Raw genomic sequence first — 27,172 nt, forward strand, 5'->3', positions numbered from 1 at the left:
TTGGATGGATTTCACACCGATTTAATTGAAGAAAAAAAAAAAAACTCTGAATCCTTAACAATGCCACTATTTGAGAGCATGTGCTTTTTATTTAAGTGTGTGTTAAAAAGTCAAATTCAAAGTTTGGACCAAAGAAGGAGCCAAGAAAACGGGCGGGGTGGCTCATTTGAAATTGTGAACAAAGAAAACGTCAAACAGCTTGACGAAATGTTTACAGTTTATTAGAAACAAACCAAAGAGAATTATCACGGCCGATGAATGAAGCGTTGTTGCGTGGGGTCACCGGGAAGCGCGTCCAACTCCAAACAAAGTAGGCTCTCAACATGCATTTGCTGATTGCAAGCAGACGCTGGCCCAACTTGAACTACGGCACAATCAAGAGCGTCACATGCTTTTACTTTTCCATTCGGACATTTCATGCAATGATTCATCACAAAACCAGAACATTACTTTGAAAAAACAACACGGTTATTACACAAACAAAGACAACTTGTTTCGTAATCAGCCGAATGAAAGCCAGTAGCAAGGTCGAAATATCGATATTGTATTTTATAAGAGTCTAAATTTAAGATCAAATTGACACTTACCCAGCAGGGCTAATGGAGGGAAATGAATCCATCATCTAATTGATCAATTAGATAATGTAGACAGTAGTTCTCTTTTTCGTGTTATTATTCCAGAGCCTGTTTCCAAAATACATGCTGTGCCTAAGGATACAATCTAATCATATTGCCTAACACAGTTTATTGTCTTGAACTCGCTGCTTTTCTCATATTGTTAAACAAAGAAATCAAAATATTACCAAGAGCGTGTCAGGCAAGTCTCTTCATCGCAGCAAATTTCCATCAAATAAGCGAGATTTTTAAATCAATAGCTTTCAGGCAGTTATTTAAAATGGAGCAATTTTCTCTAACAATTCTTCTATTGTGAGTGTCATTAAATTTTCCAAGTGGATTTGATTTTGTGGCTGGCCAGTGTACAAGTTGTAAATATTCCTTTTCAGCATTTCTCCAAACAACAACAATAAAGGTCATAGGTGGGCGGGGCCTAGACTGGTGTGCAGTCACGTATACCCGGAATGAGCCCGGACACAATGTTGACTTTAACCCTAAAGCAGGCTGCGATGCAAACAACTGCGCACCCCCCAACTTCTCCGTTGACTGGCACGCCGAGTCTCCTCTCACAGAGGATCCTTTGTGTAATCGGCGGCGGTGTGAAAGCGAGAGAAAATGAGAGTGGAATGGATTAGTTCGAACCTTTTCTTCTTTTCAATCATGCTGCGAGAGCCGCGTTTGGCAGGAAATAATCAAATGAAGTAAGGCTTGTAAATGGCTTGAATGCCTATTCATTGGGGCGGGGACGGACGGGGGTGATGAAAGTGACAATGAATCAGGGGGAAAATGAGATATATCGGCGGAATGGAACATTCTGTTTCACTTGTCACTCAGCACAACACTTAAAAGTGAAAAAATATATAATAAAACGATCTATGAATATGATATAAATATATCATATTAATGTATATTATATATATTATTGTTTCTGTATAATATAAACAATAATGGCCGACAGTGTAAATTTCAAAGCCTCATTCAACAATGTTTATTTTTGTGACCGTTGTTTGCAAACAATCTTTTTCAAATTTTGACACTTAACTGTAAGATGACGGCATTATCATCCATAGCCGCAGCACACTCCCAATTACCCGCAATAATAAATAATGGTGTCCAAAGAGTGACTCAATGACAGCTTCAATTATCTCTTTCGAATAACAACACGACGGTCAAATGTCGAACACAGAATCAGACCCCGAATGTTAAATAATACTAAATCGATACTTATATTGTATTGAACCGTAGGAATTAAAAGGGCCACCCAGTCACCCCGATGTCCTCTTCCCAGACAAGATGAATCTCACTCTAGGTTGTTTTCATCTTATACAAACAAATGCAAATAGAGGTTCCTCAGGGGGGTCGCATTTAAAGACCACCCGACCATTCTAACGCACAAGCAGAAAGTTCACCCGCAGATCTCAAACAAGGTGACGGCGTTGTGGTACAACACACAGCTGTCGCTGTTTTTCAGAACTAAAGAAGCACATGTTGGAAATCACAAAGCACCGCATAAAACAGTCGACTGTATTTTCACTAGCGAGTTGCGTATAGGCACTTAACTTTCCCCAAGTTATGATCCGAAAGTTCAGCAGTGAAATCCAAGCCAGTTAATTTCAATCCTGCAATTAAACACATGCATTCGGGTTCTGTCCACTGTGTTATGTTATCCCCACTAATGCTATCCTTTCCCGTCCAAAATCCTCAACTCGTCCTCTCTCCTGCTCATCATAAAAGTCTCGTCCGTTGCCAGTCACATAAATAACCAGGAACTGCGAAGGAGAAAATACACCAACCCATTTGGATCAGGCTGTGTGCTTTAAAAGGTATTTTATGCCAAAAAGGGAATCGTACTATTCTCAGGAAGTCTAATCTCAGATTCAGGAGGAGCCGCGTGGCTTTCATTCTGGCCGTAGAAACAACGGAACAGAACAGTTTGAAAAATATACCTATGATTGAGATCTTTTCAAGTATTTCTATGAGCCGTAAATCTTGCGCTATACGTTCTGCCTTCTGGGGTGTCCATGGAAATCTGGCCAATCAATCTACGTGCTTTGTGGACTTGGAAAATACCCGCGTCTTTTTGGGGAGATCCCAGAACCGAAATCCCAGCTCTTCTGTCCCTGAACCATCAGTGTCCATGGTTAGTCCTTAGTGCCGGATTTAAACGAGCATCTAAGTTTTTAGTTTTCCCGGGGGTCTGCGACAAAATCATGACAATAGTTTCCACATGGTGGGCTATGTTTGAAGAAACAATATGAATATTCCCCTCCCTGGAGTGGATTCGTCACTCAGACTGGATGGGGATGACAACCCAAAACTAAAAACTTTTTAAGTGGGCCTTTTCCATCCAATTCTGTCAGTAGTAGCCGGAGTACGTGGTAAGTGATAAGGCATGATAACCACGAATCAAAGAAAGTTGGTAGTTAAGAGCTCATTGCAGAGTCCCCACTCAAGTTAAGTAGGGCCAGTGTGTTAAATAAATTGGTGGGAGCGGGCAAATATAAGCCCCTGGAGTAAAAATGTAGGGTTTCACACTTCTTTAAATGATCCCGTCTTTTTTTTTTCAACCTTCCTCTCCTGTCGTTGTAACAAGCTCAAATGTCTTTATGCAGACGCGGCATGCATACTAAGTTTGAGTTTCATACTAGTGCATACTAGTTTAAGGTAATGGCTTCACTGTAGGTCATTTGCAGCACACTGACCCATTGTTACATAAACATTTGGTACCACTTATTTCTGAGGGGTCCCATATGTTTCCTCTACCACTTTAGGACTCATGGGACTTGTATTCATCTGTTTTGTGGGGACATTTATCTGATTTATGTGTGTATAAAAAGTAGTTTTGACAGATTGGCAGGGATATAAAAACATAGCGACTTATTCTTGAGCTTGAATGATTAACAGTCAGACAGAGTGATTTTTTTTTTTTGTCGAGATCAGTTGATTCACACGGGTGAAGAATATCCTCCCAAAAAAGTACCCATCAAATAGGAACGACCGTAATTTCCGGACTATAAGCCACCACTTTTTGCACAAGCCTTTAAACCTGCATCTTATAGTCCGGTACGTCTTATCTATGGATTTTTCTTGATTTTTATAATATTGTGAAATGATTAGTTTTGTTAATACAAGCAATAGAAAGTTCGGCCTTTTTTTTGGGTCACTCGAGGAAATGTCCCCAAATGTCATATCCTTGTTACTGTCAAATGTCAAACAGCTCAGACTTGACCCAAATCACATGTAGAATAAAATTATAATATATAAGAATAAGATGAAGACTTATTATATTATATTATATTATATTATATTATATTATATTATATTATATTATATTATATTATATTATATTATATTATATTATATTATATTATATTATATTATATTATATTATATTATATTATATTATATTATATTATATTATATTATATTATATTACAAATAAGATTTCGTATTATGAGACAAAGCTAATAATGCTTTTATTCTACATTATTTGTGGTGATTAGTGTCGTTCCTCCATTTTCCTTTTGTTCTTGTCACTCTGGTTGACGTTAAGCCAAATGCGGAAAACTGTTAACAGACTTGCAATTTGGGCATCAGGGTTTATTCCATGCAACGGATGATTGGTTCAGAGGTGTGATAAAAGTGCATATAGTCCATCACATAAAAATCAAATCCAGCTCCGCAGTGAAACTCAGATGGAAAGGAATCGGGCCATATCGGCATGCGGAGCGGCGCTGTTGAGAAATGCACTCTTATTTATCTCATGACAGCCAGCAAGTGTGGTGTCGTGGGCTACGGTGTAGAATTCGCTCGTTGAATCGTTGGAAACCGAGTCAAACATTGCTCATGTTAATGCTTGGTGGGCCATCTCCAGATTTGGAAGACAACTTCTGCCCTTTTCCTTGACAACATAATTATGAAAATAAATGGTCTCTTTAAAAATAGAATAAAAATTAGTGTCTACATTGTCGTCCATTTCTGGAATGACTTAATGCGCATTATCTGCATTGTGAAGGTTGTTTTGAACATTTACGAGAAGATTTATAAGGAGCCCCGGCGACCTGACGCATTCAGTGCCATGTTTCCCTCATGGCTGCCCGAAATGAAGACAAAAACAAATAATTCATCAAGAAAGGACATCCATCACGGCCAAAAAGTGAAAAATGTGCATTTCATAGACCGTCCAAACATTACATAAGTGATTCCTGCAAAATTCTAGCACTCTTTAATAAGAGTCAGAGAAGAGAATTCTGCCAAGGTCAAACAGTTAACAAAAATGAAAACAGATTGTGGTACAACATGGCAATAGAATGAACTCTTACTTGGCACATGCCTCACTCGCCTACACAGTTAGCAAACCATTTATTGTGGATAATGATGAATTCTTTAACAAAGAACATTCAAGCTGTTCAATGCCATCCTCAGATGAAGTATGTGTTGAACTCAACCATGTAACGTGATGTCATTTTTTTTAGCTTATTGCTAACAACGCAATGCAAAATCCCATTGAGGATCTATGGCTTTTTAAATCAGAAATATGAGAAGCTTTTGATAAGAAATATTGACCTACTTTGGATTCTTTTTGTACGGCATTCAAACAATCAATTTGATATACCGTAATTTTCGGACTATAAGTCACACCGGAGTATAAGTCGCACCAGCCATAAAATGCCCCAGAAAGTGAAAAAAAACAACATATATATGTATATAAGTCGCTCCTGAGTATAAACGCGACTTATAGTCCGAAAAGTACGGTAAGTTTTGATTGATCATAAGTATACTGAGAATTTACTAACACAGTGAGTAACATTACAGCAGCAAGGGAGAAGCAGTTTAATTGCCTTACAACATTAACAAGGTGTTATGTGATTTCAAGCCAAGCACCATTTACCTCCTCTGGCTAATAACTACTTATTTTTGTGGATTCTTGGAAATATAAACCGATTCTTCGATACACTCATTTTTACACGGCATAATGTGTTTTGGTTGACTGCATATAAAAAACAACAGGAATGCAAATAACTTTGAGAAATGAGCAACTGACGTTAAAGGTATTGGCACGTTTGGATTTCAGCTTTCAACTTATAGTGGAAGCATCTGGATGTTTTGTTATGATAAAAAAAAAAAAAAAGAATAAATAAATAAATAAATAAAAGTTGAGCGTTCAAAAGTTTGGGGTCACAAAATTGTTTGGGTGACCCCAAACTTTTGAACGGTGGTGTAAATATTATAATAAAATATTATGAATTAAATATTATAAATTATATTTTATATTTGTATAAGATTATAAATAATCTATGAATATAAATATACATATATATTATAAGATTTTTTACACAGAAGATTATATATATAATCTATAAATAATTATCTAAATAAATTTATACAAAATCATTTGGGTGACCCCAAACTTTTGAACGGTAGTGTACATATATATATACACACATTATTTATGTATTCTTTTTTTTTTATATTATATATATATGCTTTCTCTTTTCAGTGCACATACTACAGGTCCAACAAGAAACAAAACAAAAGGCAGTACAAATGAGAATCAGCTTCCAAAGTGTGTGTTCGACATGTTACCTAGCAAATGTTAGCCCAAGGAAGTGACTTAGTCTGGTTAATTGGATGCAAACTTCAAAACAAATGCAGAGTTCAAAAAGAAACCCTTCACTGCTTTCCCCTTGGGCTTATAATGACATAGTGATTCGACTCCCCACCAATTTCACTCTTCCTTTTCAGTCATTAAAATGAATGTAATGAAATGCGTCCCCTTAACAACAAAAGAACATCAATAATTCTTTCTTCCTCTAAAATTGTCACATATAGGCAAGTCAAGGCAACTAAGTCAAAGCGAGTACACTCCAAAAGGTTACAAGGTTGTTTCGCAACATGACAATGAAAAACAGCTTGAATAGGAACGCTTCATAGTACACCGTAGAATTATTTTTATTTTTTTTATTTAAAGGAACCCATGTGCTGTAGACTTCTGACAAATGAGGGACATTGAGTGGAATCCAGGGGACATTTTGTGGCTTGCTGCCTGTTTTTTGTACTCCCTGGGGAGTAATTTCACACTCTAGAGAGACTCCTGCACACATTTTTCAAAAAGCAACAAGGACTGCGCTGGAAAGGATGAGCGCATTTGATTTCCCATGTGTGTGCCTGGTGATAGGTATGCTTTGTGAAAGTTTTGCGCACTGTAGAATTCTCGGGGTTTTGTGAAAACGTCTTTCACAAAGGTGACTGGGAGAACATCTGGCGTCTTTGATAGATAAAAAAAACCCATCACCTATTGTTTGTTTGTGTTTCTCCCACGTCTCCCACCAGATGGGACGAAGATGGAATACGCACCAGGTGCAACCAAAGGCTCAAACATTAAGGTGACAAGGAGGTTACCTGTTTTTTGCAAGGGTATATTTCGAGCAGTGGTTCTCAAAACACCAAGTACCACCTAAAAAAACATCTCCGAGCATCGCTGTCATTAAAACAAAAGGGAGCTTCGCTGAAACAATGGCGGAATAGCCATCCGTCGTTTGCCATAAGACAAGCAATCGATATCAGAGCGAAGAAACATCAACATTGGCTTGATTGGTTAACAACGAAGTTGTTATCATTTAACTTAAAGCACAGGTGTCAAACTCAAGGGCCGGGGGCCAGATCCGGCCCGCCACATCATTTTGTGTGGCCCGCGAAGACTAATTGTGCATCAAATTCGTGTCATTACTAGAATTGAAAATTGTATTCACTTTTAATATCTTTTTTTTTTTTTGAATATTTGACCAGTTTTTACTTGTCTGATTTGAAAACGAGTTTGTTTTGTAGCTTTTACTGTATAGAATATGAGGTGCACCTTTATTTGGGTTGACAGTCATAATGGCCGTCCGAAAGAAGCAATGCGGCCCGCCAAAAAAACGAGTTTGACATCCCTGATTTAAAGGATTAAGAAGCAACACGTCATTAGCAACATGTCTGCTTGAAATGCACATTTATCTCCTGTTTTGGAATTGAACTCTTTCACTTTCCAACCCGCTTCATATCTTTGACGTCTATAACCGTCAATGGCACTAAGTGATTGTGGATTCGCAAAAATGAAACAACAAGCTGCTAAAATGGAGTGACACAACATTAAGTCAACCTAGCAACTGTGGCTAATGTCAACTGGTTTTGGGTTTTAATGCTAGCTTAGTCTTTAGTTGATTCTGGAGATGCGTTTGTTGCGACAAACCACTACGGGGAGTTCGCTCACTTGGCGAATCTCTGTTGTAGATTAGAATCTACATTTTTGTTTCCCTTTACGGACAGATAGATTGAAACGCATTCATTGTTTTCCCACTCCTCATATGTGACTCAAAGCAATAACAATATGTTTCTTTCATCGGAGACGCCAATAGTCCGTTCTGCAGAGATCTATAGACGTTTTTTTTATTTAAGACAACCATGTGGACAAGAGATGAAAGTAAAAAGGAAGAGAAAACACATTTTATGTGCTTACTTTGTGCTTGTCAAATATACATACAGTACCACAGGGCTTCGAACTTCAAAGCTATTTCAATATATATATATATTTCTGCTGACCATAGCAGAACTGTATTGTAAAATTTCTAAAAAATACAACCTCAAAGCTTGAGTGGATCTATGAGGTCTGAGTTGAGACGCCGCAGAGAATGAGCTGGACTTGGAATCTTTTTTTTTTTTTATAAGCTCCTCTCCACTTGCACTAAAGTTTTCACTCCAACACCCATGACAATTTATTTCTGTAAGTGAGAGCGAGCACAAACGCCAGCTGTAGGACGTGAGGAGACTTCACTGAATGAGCCCGTTATGCTCATTCGGGGTCAGAAGTCCAGCAGAAATGGTTCCAATTTGCATCCTGTATTAAAGCAACAAGTGGAATTAACCACTCAATGCAAAAACAAGTATCTTTGCAATAATTATCATCACGTGCAGTGTTTGACACCTCACTCGGGAACGCCGGCATTGCCTGGATGTGGCTTTTTTTGTGAAAGGGCAAAGGTGCTCCGTATTATTCTGGGAAGGCGAGCAGGCAGGATGCTTGGTTCAATATTGACGCTCTCTGTGTAATTATGTACATTCTTCCTGCTGGGAAACCTGACAATGAATAGGCAACAAATAAGCCCTTCATTGCTTTGTTGAACAAACCTCGAGAAAAGGCTTACTTTACCGTAATATCTTTTTACTCTGCTGCTATGATAATTTTGTAAACACGATTTATAGAGGTCCAACTCGACAAACAACAATAATATAGAATGAGGGCATCTAATAATTGCTTCTTAGCATCTGGGTGTTGACTACAGTATTAGTATAACCCCCCCCCCCTGTCTCTATGACTGTTTCCATAATGCTCAGATTATTTTGCAATTCCACAGTCGACCACTAGATGGCAGTATATTATTTAAGCAACAGCTGTAGGTTATTTTTTTAATCTTACATTTTAGACGCATTATTGCTGATGTATATCGTGAGATGATAAATTAACTTAGAAACTTTGTGGTTTTTTTTTTTAATTGGAAATTTGCTCAACCAATGAGTGACCAGCAGTACTTTATCTTTATTTGTAAACACGTGGCTACCTGTACCTGTTAAGTAGTTGTGTTTTATGAGCTGAGTACATACTGTGCAATGTAGGACAATATTTGTTTGGAGTGTTTTACATACCACATACAAAGAGATACCTCTCGGCAATAAAACCAAGATGCCAGGAAAGTGTTAGCAGAAGCCAATCCCTAAGTACTAGCTAAATTCCATTCTTGCGTGTGCATGCAGACCCATTTTCCACCCTCGCTACTAGCCAGCATCTGTTTGCGCGTTTCAACAGACCAGTGACAGTAAAAGGAAATCACAGACATCCTGTCGCTTCTCGGCCACACACACCAGCAGAACTCAAACAGCTGTGTCAATGCCCCCTCCCAGTAACAACAAGCCAAATAATGGCCAAATATTCCTACACAATCTTTACTTGTGTGCGTACCATTTACAAATCATTCCAGTTTGTCTAAAGACAAATATAATTCACAAACTTTTAAGCTTAGATTGTTTGAAATTTCATTTGAGGGTGTGACAGAAAACATCCTCCAATTATGTAACAAAGTCTCTTTTTAGTGGCAGCTTGAGACTTCCAGGCTCAGTACGAGCTTTATTGAGCTGTGATTGGCTGCTCGCATTGACCTGAGCACATCATCAATCACTGAACCGCCCCCCCCCCCCCCCCTCTATATTAGTCGTGATGTATATTGCCGAGGGATATCGTTCATCTCTGCGGGGGCTGGAAACTGAAATGAGGACCACCTCAGTCTGGCACGGAGATGAAGGGAACGCGACGGTTAAACAACACACCATTTAAGCCTTTATCTCCTATGATGCATCAAGGCCATGTTATCCATCCATGAATTGATGCATTTCTCGGGAGGGGGTCGGGGAGATAGACAGTGATAGAACATCTACATTCAGCCCCATTAGCCAACATGCAACTAAGAGATGCTACCCGTAGTGGTGTACGCGCCCTTTTGTCTTTGCGTTGAAGTAGATAAGAGCAAAGTAGAATGGAGTGCCCCGAGCTGAGTTCAAGTGCATCTATTAAGGGAAGCAAAACATACATATATATTCTCCGCTGCTGATACTGTCAGTGGTGGGGAAGAACAAAAGGAGAAAAAAAGTACAAATACTCAGTTCCCGTGCTATACTTGATAGATGTGGAGGACCTTTTTTTCCATTTCAGCTTTTAACCAGTCTCTGGACTTTTGTATCTTTTTTCAAATAGTGTGAATGATGACACTTCAGACGCTGTATTTATTTTGTTTATTTTCCTTATTCACCAAAGTACTGACTTGGAACTTTTTTTTTTCTTCCACACACGTTTCTCTACTGAGCATAATGACTTTCACCATCTCTGTATTGTGGCACTCGCCTGATGAAACAAACGACCGATATTATTGAGTGATATCAGATTAAATAACATAATTGTGATGTCTTGAAAGGGTTTTAACACATCAGCATTGAACGCTGCAGTTTACAAAGAAAGGTTCAGTAAATGAAGTTAAGTGCAGGGTGAGGTATTGACCGCTAGATGGCACCATTGGACACTTGACTCACCACTTAAATATCTTCAGGTTTGGCAGGCAGGGTGTAGTCAGACGCATCTATAAAAGAGTCATTCCAAAACAAGAAAATAAAACCCACCACATGAATGGTGTCGCTTGATAATATGAATGTAATTTTTTAAAATCTACAAGCAATGCCAATTTTACATGGACATACAGTACACGAAGGCTTCCTCGCCACTATTTTCTTTTGACTTGTGTTGCCTCTCTCCGTCTGCTCGTCCGCGTTGAGAGAAGCCAGATGAGCTGGCACGGGTTTCTAGTTAGGAAGCGTCCTGGACGCCTCCCTGCTGATGTGTTCCGGGAGACGTCCCACTGGGAGGAGGCTGGACTGGAAATGCCTCAGGATGAACAGATAGATGGATGGATGGGTAGACTGATAGATGGACAGACAGGAGTGACATACCGTCATTCTAGATTAAAAGCCGCACCTGAATATAAGCCGCAGCAGCTAAAATTCGGGGAAAAAAATTTTGTTCATGTATAACCCGCACTGGATAAACTGTAAGTGTGTTAATGTTTAATTTCCATATAAAATAGAAAATATGCACAAACCAGACAATATCATAAAAAAATCCATAGATAAGCCGCACTGGAGTATAAACCGCAGGGTTCAAAGCTTGCGCAACAAGTAGCGGTTTATAGTGTGGGAAATACGATCATTTTGATGGTGAAGTAAATGCATTGCGGCCACATAGTGTAATTGAACAACTTTCCAAACACTTGTGTGTTCTCTTCTCTGTTGGAGTGTGTTTAAAAAAAAAAAAAAAAAAGTTCCCGCCTAACCCCTTCAACTCTGTTTGCCGAGGAAGGAATGAAGTGGTATTGAAGAACGCTCTTAAAGCACCTCCACGAGCACCTTCTCGTACTCCAGCTTGCATTATTGAACATTCTGCAGCATATCCAGGAGCAAAGACACCAGGTCAATGTGAGAGAATCCGATCAGGTGTAGTGGACATGTTCTATTTAAATCAAGGTCAAACCTGTCCTCAGAAGCTCGTGGGGAACCAAGCGTTTGAGAATGCTCTTTGGGTAAAGCCAGGTTAATATTATTGACACGATAGTGATTTCGAGAATAATTGCACTGCAAATTGCTCCGATTCAAACTCGCCGTAAATTGTTATACAGGAAAGTCAAGTGAAGTTACAATTCACTGACACATCCAAACCTCCCTCTGCGGAGAACCGAAAAAGGCATTTACTAAACATCAGGACGCATGAAACTGTTGACATTCAGGCACTTTGTCCAACCTCTGATTGAACTGATCGATAAAATCACTCTAATTCAACAAAGCAATAAGGAATCAAAACAATAATGCAGCAGTCTTTAAAATGCAAAAAAAGATGACATCACTGAAGCAGAATGATATCATAGGGAGGGGTCGCTGCAGCAGCTTAACAGCGTGAAGGGTGATTTAGCTATTTCTGGCCATGCTAAGAGAATAACCAAGCAGCTTGTTTCACATGACCTGAGGTCTCTTGCTGCTTAATCGCTTAGAGGCATGTCAAGTAGGCCACGGGGAACAACAACAACAACAACAAAAAATCCCTATTAAAATAAATTCTTGATTTCTTTGTAGTTTGGTGAAATGTGACAAAATAGACAAGCACCCAACAAACTGCTGAGTTGTTTACATTTTTTTTTTTTTTTTAACAGATAAGCAGCTTCACTCTTAAGGTCTCATAGTACAAACTGCAGCATCATTTTCTTGCACTCAGGTTGTCTTGGAAACTTTAGCTGCAGAAAAAAGAAAAATAAATCTACAATGCCTTCTGTGGGAATGAAAGGAAATACATCTGGCTGAACAAGAAAGTATTTACCTATGAGTCATTATCCAATTATTGTCACAGTTGACTGCACTGGAAGATGAGTGATTTAATGGGATGCATTTGGGGGACACTGAGCCGGAAAGTGGTGGTGATGAGTGGAAGAAAAAAAAATGGCTGCAGGGACTTGACACGAGCAACGTCTTTATGGCATATCTATCTATCTATCTATCTATCTATCTATCTATCTATCTATCTATCTATCTATCTATCTATCTATCTATCTATCTATCTATCTATCTATCTATCTATCTATCTATCTATCTATCTATCTATCTATCTATCTATCTATCTATCTATCTATCTATCTATCTATCTATCTATCTATCTATCTATCTATCTATCTATCTATCTATCTATCTATCTATCTATCTATCTATCTATCTATCTATCTATCTATCTATCTATCTATCTATCTATCTATCTATCTATCTATCTATCTATCTATCTATCTATCTATCTATCTATCTATCTATCTATCTATCTATCTATCTATCTATCTATCTATCTATCTATCTATCTATCTATCTATCTATCTATCTATCTATCTATCTATCTATCTATCTATCTATCTATCTATCTATCTATCTATCTATCTATCTATCTATCTATCTATCTATCTATCTATCTATCTATCTATCTATCTATCTATCTATCTATCTATCTATCTATCTATCTATCTATCTATCTATCTATCTATCTATCTATCTATCTATCTATCTATCTATCTATCTATCTATCTATCTATCTATCTATCTATCTATCTATCTATCTATCTATCTATCTATCTATCTATCTATCTATCTATCTATCTATCTATCTATCTATCTATCTATCTATCTATCTATCTATCTATCTATCTATCTATCTATCTATCTATCTATCTATCTATCTATCTATCTATCTATCTATCTATCTATCTATCTATCTATCTATCTATCTATCTATCTATCTATCTATCTATCTATCTATCTATCTATCTATCTATCTATCTATCTATCTATCTATCTATCTATCTATCTATCTATCTATCTATCTATCTATCTATCTATCTATCTATCTATCTATCTATCTATCTATCTATCTATCTATCTATCTATCTATCTATCTATCTATCTATCTATCTATCTATCTATCTATCTATCTATCTATCTATCTATCTATCTATCTATCTATCTATCTATCTATCTATCTATCTATCTATCTATCTATCTATCTAATCAAGTTTTAGATTTTTAGCTAGTTAGCTATCTAGCTAGGTCCAATGAATGAAGGTACCATATTTTCCAGACTATAAACCACTACTTTTTGCACAAGCTTTGAGCCCTGCAACTTATAGTCTAGTGCGGCTTATCTATGAATTTCTTATGACTTTTACGATATTGTCTGATTTGTGCATATTCTTTTATATATGGAAATGAAATATCAAAACACCTGCGGCTAATCCAGTGCGGTTTATATATGGACGAAACAGGATCCCCCCCGAAATTTAGCTGGTACGTCTTACGTTCGGGTGTGGCTTATAGTCCAGAGATTACGGTAATTGTATTTGTGAAGCACAAACCTATTGTACTGTCTTTATGTTCATGAGAGTTTGTGCATTGGTGTTTCAGTCTTGTGTGAAGACTGAGCATCGAGTCTGTTCAAAAAGAAAATAAACATAGGTAAAATAAACACAGCATCGCTCCAAAGTATCATATGCATGTGAAATAAGTGGATTGAAAATTTCACTGGGCCAGATGCTGAGCGTTGCAATAAGATTCTTTCTTCAGAGGCTCATTTGTTGACAAACACAATTCATGCCTGGAGGCTGTGAGATTTTACCAATTATCCATGTGTGCCATTGAGCATCCCCGCTCGAGCTGCATATAATAACGCGTGTGTTTGGCTCCACGGCACCCACTGGAAAGGCCATTCAGACCGTTCAGCCAGCGCAGAAGCTGGCTTGGAACCTATCATTTAAATCAGTGTGTGCCTAATAAAGCAGCAATTGCAAAGGCATTAAAGCATATTATGTTTTTTTTCTTGGTGCGGTTAAAACAGTTGGATAGTCGATGTTTGTTTCCATATCAACACAAAAGGACGATAACAAAATGTGTTTACGTTCTGTTAGTTCAGAGATTGTCAAAGCGTTAGCACAGGCTGAAAGCTAACATGAATTCCTTATTTAGAATTTAGACGTGTCGTCACGCTATTGTGTCAAAATGTGAGATCTTGAATTGTTTGACTATCCAGTTTGGATGAGAAGTCCTCTAAAGGTCAGAAGACTCTCCGGCGCAGAGTTGGCTGCTCAGACAGAGCGCCGGTGACAGCCATGCATTATGTAGAAGACGGGAAGGGACCACTGAATGTAACATTAAGACATTTACACGCGAGAAAAGAGAGGCTTGCTTGACTTTGAAAATATTACACTGACATGGACGTGAAAAGAGAGGAGTGAACCCCAAGCTTGCGGCGCCCAGGCACGTGGGAACTGAGTGGGCGGGGCTTGCGGATGACAGTCAGAACCTGATCGTTTACATGCCTGCCTAAAGATGAATGGGCGGGGATGACCCCTAACCTCCCCACCTTTTGCATGCTAGGAAAATGAAGAATATTCCATTTTCTTCTTTCGGCGAGTCTTGAATTGCCTATGCAGTGTTTCGCAGTAAGATAAAGGCGTAATTTCCTTTGCAAAGACAAAAAAAATTATCTGTGTCAACAGAAACGAGGAATACTCTGTAGAAAATAGCCATTATTTATTTTTCTCTGAAAAGACCACGATATGTCAAACACGGGGCACAACTACCAATGGAACAGGCTTGCTTGTGTTGATTGATGATGTGATGCTTGATAAAAGTAGCAAAATGAATTGTGAGCTGTATAGGAATGTAAAAAAAAAAAAAAAAAGAAAAAAAGATAACTGATAGGATGGAACTTTTTATCCAGATAGGAAACGACCTGAAGCTTTTTTTATATTATGAAAGCAAGAGAGGAACTTTGGAGGGCTAATGAAAAGGAATATTTTAATGGGTAAGTCAGTGGCCTGCTCTGACCTTAATAGCGCAGCAGCTTTCTAACTTTTTACAAGTGCCACTTTAAAAATACACTTAGCTCTCCAAAATAGCGCAGCAGCTTTCTAACTTTTTACAAGTGCCACTTTAAAAATACACTTAGCTCTCCAAGTGCCATAATGACCAACATTATAATACAGTAATGTAAAAGGCCAAAGTGTTCATCAAAAATAACAAAGCTTTTATTCCTTATTATTTTCCCCTAGATACAACTGAATTGTACATGAAAAAAGAAGTTGTGGGATAAAAGTTTAAAAATGCCATCTGGCAAGCTTTATTCTATTTATTCAGTTAAAAAAATAATCATTTCGTCATATTCTTACAGATTGTTGGATTACTACTTTTGAAATCAAGGATAATAGTTTGATTAGATTACAAAAACACAACTTTTGGCAAACGAGCCCAACGGGTAGTGATGCATTTAAAGTCATTCGGAAATGTCATACTCAGCACGGCACAACACGGGGTTCTCGCTATCGCTCCTCCAGCAATAATAATAACGTAAGCCAGTTCATTACAGCAAAATAAATCAAACTCATACCACAAGGCGCTACTGTAAGTCCACAGTGGAAACTTACCACCCACCATAAGCTGCAACCCCCTCAGCCTTGGCTGCACTATAATGGCGCCTCTGCAATTAAAAAAAAAAAAAAAACTCAGACAGCAAGTGTTGACGTTTTAAAGAACGGCCTTATATAATGTATTCGCAAGCAGTTGACGAAGATCCCCTCCTCCGAGAACTCCTCGCTGGCAGGGTCACATCTGTCCTCCATTGTGTGTGGGAGAGACGCCTCGAGTCAAGCGCATTCATCATCTTCAAAGTTGTTGATGATATTTTTTATTAACTGTGAAAGATTAATGCTTCAGATTAGGTCACTGCAGGAAGTGGCATCTCGTTCACTCTTCACGGTTGGTTTTACTGGAATAATGGTGCTATATTTTAATTTGCTGTAAAACCGAGATATTAGATCAGCCAAATGTCGTTTGGGCTGATTACTCCCGGCGGTAGGAGTAGCGCCGTCGTTTTTTTGCATTTTATTTTTGGTTTTGTTTTAAAGAGTTTTGAAAAACATCTCAATCCAAAAATTACATTTGACTAAGGGGGATCTAAAATATTTCAGCGGAGAATCCTCGGAAGCTGGTGGCTTGGGTGTAAAGACTGTAAAGAGACGGCTTCTAAAAGTAATAAAAAATGGAGAATATTAGCTCGGGCGTACGCAGAAATATACGACACGCAAGGCGATGTACTCCGCGAGCTTCAAAAGGTTCTGACATCGGGAAGTGTGCCTCTCGATTAGTCTTTCTTGCGAGTTCTTAATCTTTATCCGTCCGTCTCTTATCTCTGGCGTCAGTTGAGGTGAATTGGGGGCCTTCTCCCCCCCCCCCCCCGCCACTCGTCTTCTCCGCATAACCCGGCCATTTCTCCTCATTACTGCTTCAAAAGACGACGTGGCTTGGCATGATAATGCGGCGGAGCGCTTTTGGCTTGTTAACGCTCTTCGCTTGCTTTTGTGCTCTATGACTGATGTGCGTTCTCCTTTTGGCCGCCCACGCTGATTTGGCGCCTCCTGTTAAATTTGTAAAACGGCATATTGAGAATGGATGTTTTATCGCATTTGCGTGGGAAACTCAATAGATACAATTTGCATATACCGTATTTTCCGGACTAGAAGAGGCACCGGACTATAAGGCGCACCTTCAATGAATGGCCCATTTTAAAACTTTGTCCTTATATAAGGCGCACCGGACTATAAGGCGCACTATTAATGCATCATGTCAGATTTTGAATCCAAATCAAATCATTCTCCATTTTATCTTTTTTATTTCAACTTTAGACGTAACAAATTACTTCATAATCACAAAATAATGATCCATAGTCTTTTTGATTCATGATTCATAGTCTTCAGCGGGCCACTTATGATTGATTTCATAACACAATGCTTTCAATTTAGGAATTTGGTCCATATATAAGGCGCACCGGACTATAAGGCGCACTGTCGGCTTTTGAGAAATTTTTGCGTTTTTAGGTGCGCCTTATAGTCCGGAAAATACGGTAAATGTATGGAGGAATAAACGTGAGCAAAATGGAAAGACAGCACACACAAAAAAAGTGCATGTTCTCTGTTTTGTTTCATATCATTTTCAATTCAAAAAAGTCATCTTCAAGAGCACATGGCGTTTTGACAATTAGCTAACGGCAGCAATTCATCTTGGTAACACCGAGATTGGTTTGCGGAGCTGCTCGCCTCATACAAATATCTCATTAAAAATGAGATTAAGTTCCATGACAACCAGTTTTCATGCTTCATAATAGTTCCTTTCACATCACAAATATGTTTGTGTATGCGAACGACAGCAAACGCATAGTCCACGCGTGTCCGTCAGAACCTAAATGGGGGGATTTTGATATGTGCAGCTAATTTTCTCCGATTAATTACCACCATTTGCCGCAAATATTAATCAAGTTGGAGAATGAATGCATAAAATCTAGATGAAATTTTGGACGAGGGAATAAATGATTAGATGTATTGCATGCAACAGCGGGGCAGCAAAAAGGTTCTCTGTTTGAGCCCTCCAGCATCAAACATAAAACAGTGAGCCATGTGGCTTCATACTGTTTGTATCCACTCAAAGCCCGCAGCTTCTTGTATTGAGTGAAATACAAATAACTGTCTTTGTAAACATGTCGCCCAAGCGAAAGACAGTAATTGAATTTTGTCAAACATCGCGGGGAGCGTTTTATTTTTATTTGTTGTAAAAAAAAAAAAAACAACGAAGAAATAAAGCAAGAGATCCGTAGGGGTGTACATAAAAACCGAAATGATTGCTCAAGAATCGCTCAATCATCATGAAAACGTGGAATAACGTAAGCCGCGAGTCTTATTGTGAGTGGATTGACACTTGGGCACAAAAGGCTCTCTCCATCTGTCAAATTATGACACATCATGGAGCAGTTATGTGAGATGGGAGATAATCCCATGTGACCTTGTTTGAGGGGGAACACTTGGCATTTTCCATCATGGTTGTAATTGAATCATTCCAGGTTTTTAATCAATTCTATTTCTAATCATTCTCAAAGTGCTTGTCCCGTCACCTTGGCTACTAAATGTCGACTAGGTTGCCTGTTAAAGAATTGACAGAAAACCACTGAGTGCACTCGAAAAAAGGATATTGAATGGCAGTTTCATTCACTCACGTCTTTTGTGTGATAATTAGGGAATTCATTATTTTATTTTTCTACGATGAATGTCATCAAATCAAGTGGAATTAGCATGAAACATGACAACATGTAACAAAACAATTATCTAGATTACCGTATTTTCCGGACTATAAGGCGCACCTAAAAACCTAAAATTTTCTCAAAAGCTGACAGTGCGCCTTATAGTCCAGTGCGCCTTATATATGGACCAAATTCTTAAATTTAAACTGGCCCGAAGCATTGTGTGATGAAATTAATCATCAGTGGCCCGCTGTAGACTATGAATCATGAATCAAAAAGACTATGGATCATTATTTTGTGATTATAAAGTAATTTGTTGCGTCTGAAGTTGAAATAAAAAAGATTAAATGGAGAATGATTTGATTTGGATTAAAAATCTGACATGATGCATTAATGGTGCGCCTTATAGTCCGGTGCGCCTTATATAAGGACAAAGTTTTAAAATGGGCCATTCATTGAAGGTGTGCCTTATAGTCGGGTGCGCCTTATAGTCCGGAAAGTACGGTATAGTCCATACTGAGATGTCAACAAAAAAATATATAATATTGCTAAATGAAAGTATTTTAATCAGATCTCTTCATAATTTCATTACGTTCTCTCAACAAATGATTTCTGTGAGTCCGGCAACTGCATCCTTGCCGCCTGGAAAGTAGTCAAGTCGCCACAATGTGATGGTTGTTGGCATGCTTCTCATCTAACGTGCAGTTTCTGATGTTGTTTGACCTTTATGTTCATTAGAGCCCGGTGCTAAGCAAAAAAAAAAAAAAAGTGCAGTGTTACAAACAAAAAGATAGAAATCCATCAGCCGCGACACCTCGCCTGTCCGACTACTGGCATCATCATTCCTGTAGATGTTCCTGCCTCAAGCCAACAAAAAATGGTTATAGTAGGTGGCCTGACCTCAGCAGATGAGAGCCAGCGAGGACAGCTGCGGGGGACAGATGCCATCGTTTCGGGATTTAGAGTGGATTTCCGAATATTATTAGGCTGCACTGTAGTGTAGGCCCCTTCCGATGATCTGATTCACTCCGCAGGAGTGATTCCCCAATCCGAGCGAACATTCATCTCGAGACTTATCAGTCGTATGGCATATCTTGGAGATTTTGAGTAGGGCTGAATACTGCGTGGAAAGTCCTCATTAGTGTTGAATGTCAGTGGAACACGCTGAGGTTGGCGGTATCAAAACAATTTCTTTTTCCAACCTGCCCGATATGTCCTTCCTTATCATTTACCTACTTTAACTTTCCGAGTTCTGGCTTCATTTGTATGTGTTCAACTTCACTTTGCCACTTGGTGATTAGTTTTGATTGGACAAGGCTGAACCTCAGCGACAGAAAAAGATGCTAGGCTGTTTTCTCCAGTGTTTGTTTGACTATGGCTGCATATATTATGGTAACTAAGCTATATGAAATATGTTCATTTGTCCTAAAAATGCGATTTAAAAACTGGCGGTGCTAGGGGAGGCTGCAGTGGGCACTGCCCCCCTGAAATATGCTTGGACCCGCCCCCAAATGCCGTGCTTTCGAGTGATGACCAATTCCGAATGTACCGTCTCGCACCTCTTACATAGACGGGTTCCCGTTCACCCATGATGACAAAAAATACACAGCTGGACATTTGAAGTTCTTCTCAATTTTGGAAAATGTTGCATGTTGATGCAATCATGTAAATATTTCACGGAAATACAGTTAAGTTGAGATAACCAAGGCCACTTGCTAAGCCCTTGGAGGTATTTCTTACCAGTTGATTGGCAGAGATCCCCGCAGAAGTTCCGCCTTATCTCGGCGACATCGGGGAAAAGATGGAGTCTAAATTACCTTGCAGAGTATGGACGTGCTTTGCAGTGAAGGTTATTTGAAATAATGCACAAAAGCTTCCGATTGCGCCCAAGATGCCCTTGCCTCGTTCCTTTCCCCAACAAGCGTTTTCTTAACGCGTGTTGTGTTTTCTCCCCGCATTGGCATTCTGCTGAAGAATAGTCAAGATCACCCGAATAATGAATGAAGAACAGTCTCTTGTGGCTTTCATGGTAATCTTTGTCCCATTTGAATGCACGAAATGTCTGTCAACCCAAAATAACATTTGAATTGTTTTCATTAGGTGAGCACAAGGCACAAGATTGGCCCAGTTCTGCCAAAAAAAAAAAAAAAAAAAACTCTCCCCATAGACAACACAAACAAGATAAACAGATATCACACAAAACTTGCTCGCCCTCAATACTGATTGTGACAAAGCGACACAAAGACAAATTTAGTCCATATAATAAATGAGACTAAATATAGCTCAAATGCCAGCTGCTATTGTGATGTTCTACATTTCAGCCGTAAGATGGATGTTGTCATCACAGATTTTTTTTTTTTTAAAGAGCATTAGTGGATGTGCTCTGAATTGTTCCAGACAAGCTTTAAGAAGCATTAAGGAGTATTTGGAAGATGTCTGATTACACTCCCACACAAACTCAAATATATGAAAATACCCTGTATAGTGAATTCCGAGATTTGGTTCTAAATGTAGTTGTGGATTTGGTTCCGTTTTTGAAGAAAATGGCTGAAAACATTTGCAAAGACTGAGACCTACGTAAGGACTGATGGATAATGTATTTGCCTGTTGACAGTTGCGTGGGACATCTCCACAGCATTTGAGAGCAGAGAGAATGGCTTGATTCATTTTTATTTTTTTGGGAGCAGCCTGTCACATTGTTGCACATTTTTAAATAGTGTTTATTCCCTTCCGCTAACCTCGCGGTCTTTTTATGTGGCACATCTGCCGTCTGCGTGAATCTGCCAATTGTTGCTCCGCAGTGAAACAGCGACCTAGATGGGAGGATCCATAAAAGCTCAGAAGCATCCACAGCCGCATGTACTGTGCGTGGTTGGACCCAAATTAGAAATCATACTCTGATCTTGGAGCATATTTCAAACTAAATATGCTCTATAAAACTGAAAATCTACAAAAAGGTTTGAAAGTACACAGCTCAGTTTTGTTTTGGTCCTGTACTCTTTGTGATGTCCAAACATTATTAAGCATTTCAGAAGCACATCTGGCTTTGCCGAGTCGATTCCGTATATCCGCCTGCTCCCTCATCAGTCTTTACGATGCTTTTCTCTCGTTGTTACCCGTGCAGCGCCCGAGGCTCTTGCGTCGAATAAGACCGCTGTCTTCCTACCGTGCGATCGATTCAATGCCCTGAGAATGAAATGACCAGAATGAATGGGAATATTTACAGGCTTGTTTGCAGAAAATAGCAAAATGCACTTCAAGTGGGAGCTTGCAAGCAAATAAGTTTACACGTTGAAAGGATGTGCTAATTTTAGACAGCTAACTATGCATGTAATTCTTGAAACCATACAGAGACGGATCACACCTAGGGGGAAACCTAATTAAAATTTGATTAAGGGCCCTTCATACTATCACTCCTAAGTTCATTTGATTTCAATTCTGATTCATTATTTTACCCACTCCGGTCCATTTGGGCAGATGAAGAAACCAGAGGTGGGTAATAGAGCAGCCACAAATAGTCCTCTAATAAGAAAACACTTACTTATATGACTCGGGCAAAAGGTATTCCTCGAAATAATTGCTGAAAGAGGGGCAGTATTTATTCATTTGTTCAATCGTTCGTTCATTCATTATCTTATTTATTCATTTATTCATTTATTTATCGATTTATTTATTTATTTATTTATTTATTTATTTATTTATTTATTTATTTATTTATTTATTTATTTATTTATTTATTTATTTATTTATTTATTTATTGGCTGAAGTAACTACTTCCATTTCAGTTGTGCAAAAATGTACACTAGACTAAATAATTCATCAGGAGGGCTGGGATATGCAATTTAAATAAGCAGCTTGACATTCTGTGAGAGTATAGAGAGTAAACATGAAGCTGCTGCCTGGAGCCAGTAAGCTTAGATCATCAGACCTGCAGTGACTTCCCCAGAGCTGCAGCCGCTTGCCTGCAGCCTTGCCAAGTTGAGGTGAAATTTCCTCTAAAAGAATTTTTGGGGAACATATGCATGCAGCTGTGTTTTTATTTTATTCTCCAACTAGTAAATAGTTTGAGTGAAGTCAGCTTGATGGGAGTGTTGTGACCTTACCAAGATGAGCCTCACCATCTGGATTTATATGTTGGAAGACCTTTTTTTGCTTATTTGCAAGACTTGAGCCAAACATTTGTTCATCTACTCATTAAAAAGTGCTCCAGAAATATTTGGACAATTAAAAAGTTTAGATGATGATTGGAAGAAAACGCAACCACAAAACCTTCACAGATATGGTTTTATTTGTCAAACTGAACTGATTTTTGGAGTTGAAGCAACTTTTCTTTTTTTTTTTAACTGTACACAACATCTGGTATCCCTCAACTGGCTTGACCCTAACCAGCATTATCCTTAATTACATTTTCTGGAAGGACACCCAGGTTGAGCAGATCAAATGACATAGACATACAAAGACAAGATGAGTTTCTCTTCATTTTCTCCCACTTGTACACCGCACAAGACAATCATTAGTGAGTGCAAAGTAAAACCTGTGTGAAATGCAACAACTCAATGTAGCCGTGAACATCGTTGTACTATACACTTCAAACTCCTCATGCAAATCTGCTCACGGGCGACAAGGACCAGATGCTGGATGAAAAGATTTGGCAGGAAACAATTTTTTTTCAAATAAAAATAGTCATTATTTGGCCGGTCTATGAAGAATGCTATTTATGTGTAAATATTGTAATTATACACAATAACAGTTCATACAGCTAAAAATGTCTGACTAGATATTATTACTATTATTTTTATTATTATTTGCTGTGCTTGTTTGGACAAAGACTTCCTTTATTTTCACATCGCAAAATTTGAATGCTAAGTGAATGAAACGACTGGTTGGAACATTCAATTAAATCATTTACTTTCTCTTAATACATATTCATTTTCCATTTCAGGCTCTAGTGCAATCTAAGATTGGATATGATACGTTTGGACAAGATAAAATAAGCAAATCAATTCCTTAAAGTTGATCAGTCATGTGACACGAGAGCTCTTTCACTTCCTCAAAACGTTTTGAACAAATATTAATTGGAAGCCGTTATCAAGAACATCCAATTAGGCTGACGCCATTAACACCATTTTGCATTCTGAACGGGATTGTTCTAAAGATATTTTAACCGCTTCTCAATTCCGCAACACACTACCTACTAATGCACTGCTAGTTTCCCATTGATGTTTTGTCATCGTAGTGCACATTGGAAATATTGTGACAAATCTAACGAGAACCACAAAATACTTCACTATGAGATCGTAATTGCATTGCCGTTTGAAAGAAAGTATCTCATTCGGATTAAGACATAATCCTTATTGAGTTTGAAGAGTGTATTGTGAACTGTTACCATGGTTATTGCAAGTGTGTCAGATCATCGCTTGTGTTGCTGTATAAATCATCGAGCAGCTCGCCTTTACAAAAAAAGAGATAATCAAAGTCAATGGTTCACTAATGGACTTAACGCTTACTCACTAACCATTGTGGTTAAATAATAATGCACAGATAATGTATTCGGCTTTTACGAGTGGCATACTGTGTATCCTGAGCTTTTTAATAAATTCAGCTTACATATCGACACGACACACTGAAGAAGTCATTACGTTCCCGGCTGAAGTTTTTGACTGATTTGTCGTATGAAGCAGTCCTTTTATTCACGCACCATGCAGTTTCCTAATCTTTTACATATAATACAAGAGCATTAAATAGTGTTTTCTTCGATGCAGTAATGCGAGTGCGCATTTAGGTGAAAGCTTGGCCTGACAAATTTAAAGAAAGAATATATTTGACAATATGTTTGTGTGTGCGTGTGTGTGTGTTTGGGTGCCAATGCAACATGGCTGACACATAGTTTGTTTAAAAAGTGACTCTGTACAACAGTTTGTATGGCAAATCCACGTTGAGACCCCAGACCCCCCCCCCCAAAACCCGGACCCAAACATGTATCTTACAGTTCTCAGGAACAATAAAAAGGCAAGAATCACGCTGTAACGAAAATTAAATTGACATAAAAAAAGAACGGAGCATTAAATTATTGTACAAATAATAGTTCAAAAATGGTGACCCTTCACAAATTCTTAAAAACAAAAAACTACTGTAAATTAAATTCCTCATTTTTTTTGTTTTTGTTTTTACAAGTTGCACAGTTTATTTTTCCACTACTAGTTGGCATACGCCGGTATACCGTTAAGACGGGAGAAATGTTGAACCCGTGGACGTCACTCTTCCACGGTGCAGCCGAGTACCTCCGCACGCAAAGTGATCCTTCCGTACCACGACCACGGAAGGATACGGATGAACCGAGCGTAGATGGGTGGATCGATCACGTTCTTTCTGTGCGTGTCGTTGTCAAAGTTGCCCTGAAAGACCTGCAAAAACGGAAACGAGAACATGAGCAAGGAAAACAAAAGAGGAGTTGCAGACTAATGGTTATTTTTTTGCAAAACTATTTGTGCGAGTTGTGTAAAATGTAAAAAGTGACATTTAAAAGAAGAAATAGAGCACAACACTTTCGGCCCTAACATTTGCCATAGTGAATTTTAAATCAGCATGTTGTTATGCCTCGACGATTGTAACACTCATCTTCTGTGTTTTTTATTTATTTATTTAACTATTTACAGAAATGAAACTCGCTGAAAAATATTTCAAAAGTTCCTCTAATGTTGGCTTGGCACTGCAAAATATAATCAACATTTGTGCTGCATGCTGATAGCAATTGTCGCCCGCTCACATGTACCTGGCACTGCAGCCACTGAATCACCCAGGCAACTAATGGAAGCTAAATTAAGTCTGATAATTAATTTACGAATCACTTTGCTAGCAATAAACATTTAAACAACAGTGCGGGGCCCAACTAATATTTACAAACAGGCAGGATGCAGCATTGCATTGGTAAGTGCTTAATTGACAGTAGACTGAAATTTATTAAGAGGAAATGAATCTACGGGGGTAGCTTCATTGAAGGATATGATCATTCCAATTAAAAAGCCATGATTATGCCCGTTTAATTGGAACGCAATGGGATTCACTGTTGTGCAAAATGGAAAAGAGCAGTGGGCCAAATCCAAACAAATGATGAACGATGGGACATTTTTAGGCTCATTTTCATTTTCTTTTTTTAAATTCTGAACACTGATATTACGGGGGTATCGTTTAAACGGATGATCATAGACAACCCACAGGCTTGGAGAATTTTTAAAATGACTTATGACCTAAAATAACTTTTTAGTATTTTCTAAGATTAATTTGGATTCTGTCAAATATGCCCTTTTAACACATGAAGCAATATTATCATTTTATAATGATCTCCAATTAATTCTCCATACATTATCTGCAGATGATGGGTGTTGATAAAATGTATCAGTTAATTAAACTCTCTGTTTATTGTAAATGAAGCAATGACTTACTGTAAATGTACGAATGAAAGCCCCCAGAAGGATTACAACATTTCTTGGCAAGCAAATATGCAAAGTAACTTCCTCCCCTTTGTGCCTTCATATAATACTTCATCCTGTTTGAATTTGTTTCCTGCTGCCAAATTTGGAGTGTTTACCATTAAATTTCATTTTCTCATTTTCTTATCCGTGTCCTGAGACGAGGTTGGCAAAAATCCCATAAGTAATATTTCACAACTTTATGATTTCATCAAAAACTCCGCTTTAATGCCGTAACGACAACGGACGAGTTTATCAACCCAAATTTGCACCGATTCATATTTTTTAGCTCAGAAGGGATGACTGTAGGTCGTGACTTATACTTTCTCATTATAAGTGCAAAATTTGCAGCTTAATGTGCAGTATGAAATGTTCCTAATGAAGCTGCATATCCGCCCCCTAAATATCTTTAATCAGCTTGAGGCAAGACTGAATTTAATCCTTAATTGCAAACCAATTTGCAATCTCGTCTCTGGGGATCTGCAAACTCCAGTAATCAGGACTGGATGGAAGATTCGAAAAGAGACACAATTGTGCAACTTGAAATTCTTACTCCAAACTGACCCTGGAACTGCAAACCTAGCTATTAACTTAATTATTGATTATGTTTTCTTGTATCAGTGCTATCTTCACGGGAGGCCTTGTGTGCCTTGGGAAAGACAATGTTCGAATGTTTTGTCCAGCCCGGGTAATCTAAACATTGCAATCTGATTAATGTTGAGCTTTCGGAATATGAATGAAGCAGTAAAATCCACCCTTTTTTCATCCATCTCAATGACATCACAGTTGCTCAGGTAACAGCCAATCACGATTCAGCTTTGGTCATGCGAGAATATCTGTCTTTTGCGCTGTGCAGGAATAAAATA

General features: G+C 38.3%; 1 protein-coding gene and 1 long non-coding RNA gene across 2 annotated transcripts in view; both read right to left on the minus strand.

The window, feature by feature from the left end:
- Nucleotides 1–205: 205 nt before the first annotated feature.
- On the minus strand, nt 206–2,729 carry LOC133154179 (uncharacterized). Its single transcript, XR_009714434.1, has 2 exons — nt 588–2,729; nt 206–364 (listed from the first exon to the last, which is right to left on the minus strand). It is a non-coding gene; the product is annotated as an uncharacterized LOC133154179 (long non-coding RNA).
- Nucleotides 2,730–24,471: 21,742 nt separating this feature from the next.
- LOC133154718 (EGF-like repeat and discoidin I-like domain-containing protein 3) overlaps nt 24,472–27,172 on the minus strand; it is a 49,054-nt gene continuing 46,353 nt past the window's right edge. Inside the window, exon 9 of the mRNA XM_061279635.1 lies at nt 24,472–25,241. Coding sequence (XP_061135619.1) covers nt 25,092–25,241 — 150 coding nt within the window. The 3' untranslated portion in view covers nt 24,472–25,091. The remainder of the gene's footprint in view (nt 25,242–27,172) is intronic.

This window comes from Syngnathus typhle, linkage group LG5 (assembly GCF_033458585.1).
Source record: "Syngnathus typhle isolate RoL2023-S1 ecotype Sweden linkage group LG5, RoL_Styp_1.0, whole genome shotgun sequence".
Taxonomy (NCBI): Eukaryota; Metazoa; Chordata; class Actinopteri; order Syngnathiformes; family Syngnathidae; genus Syngnathus; species Syngnathus typhle.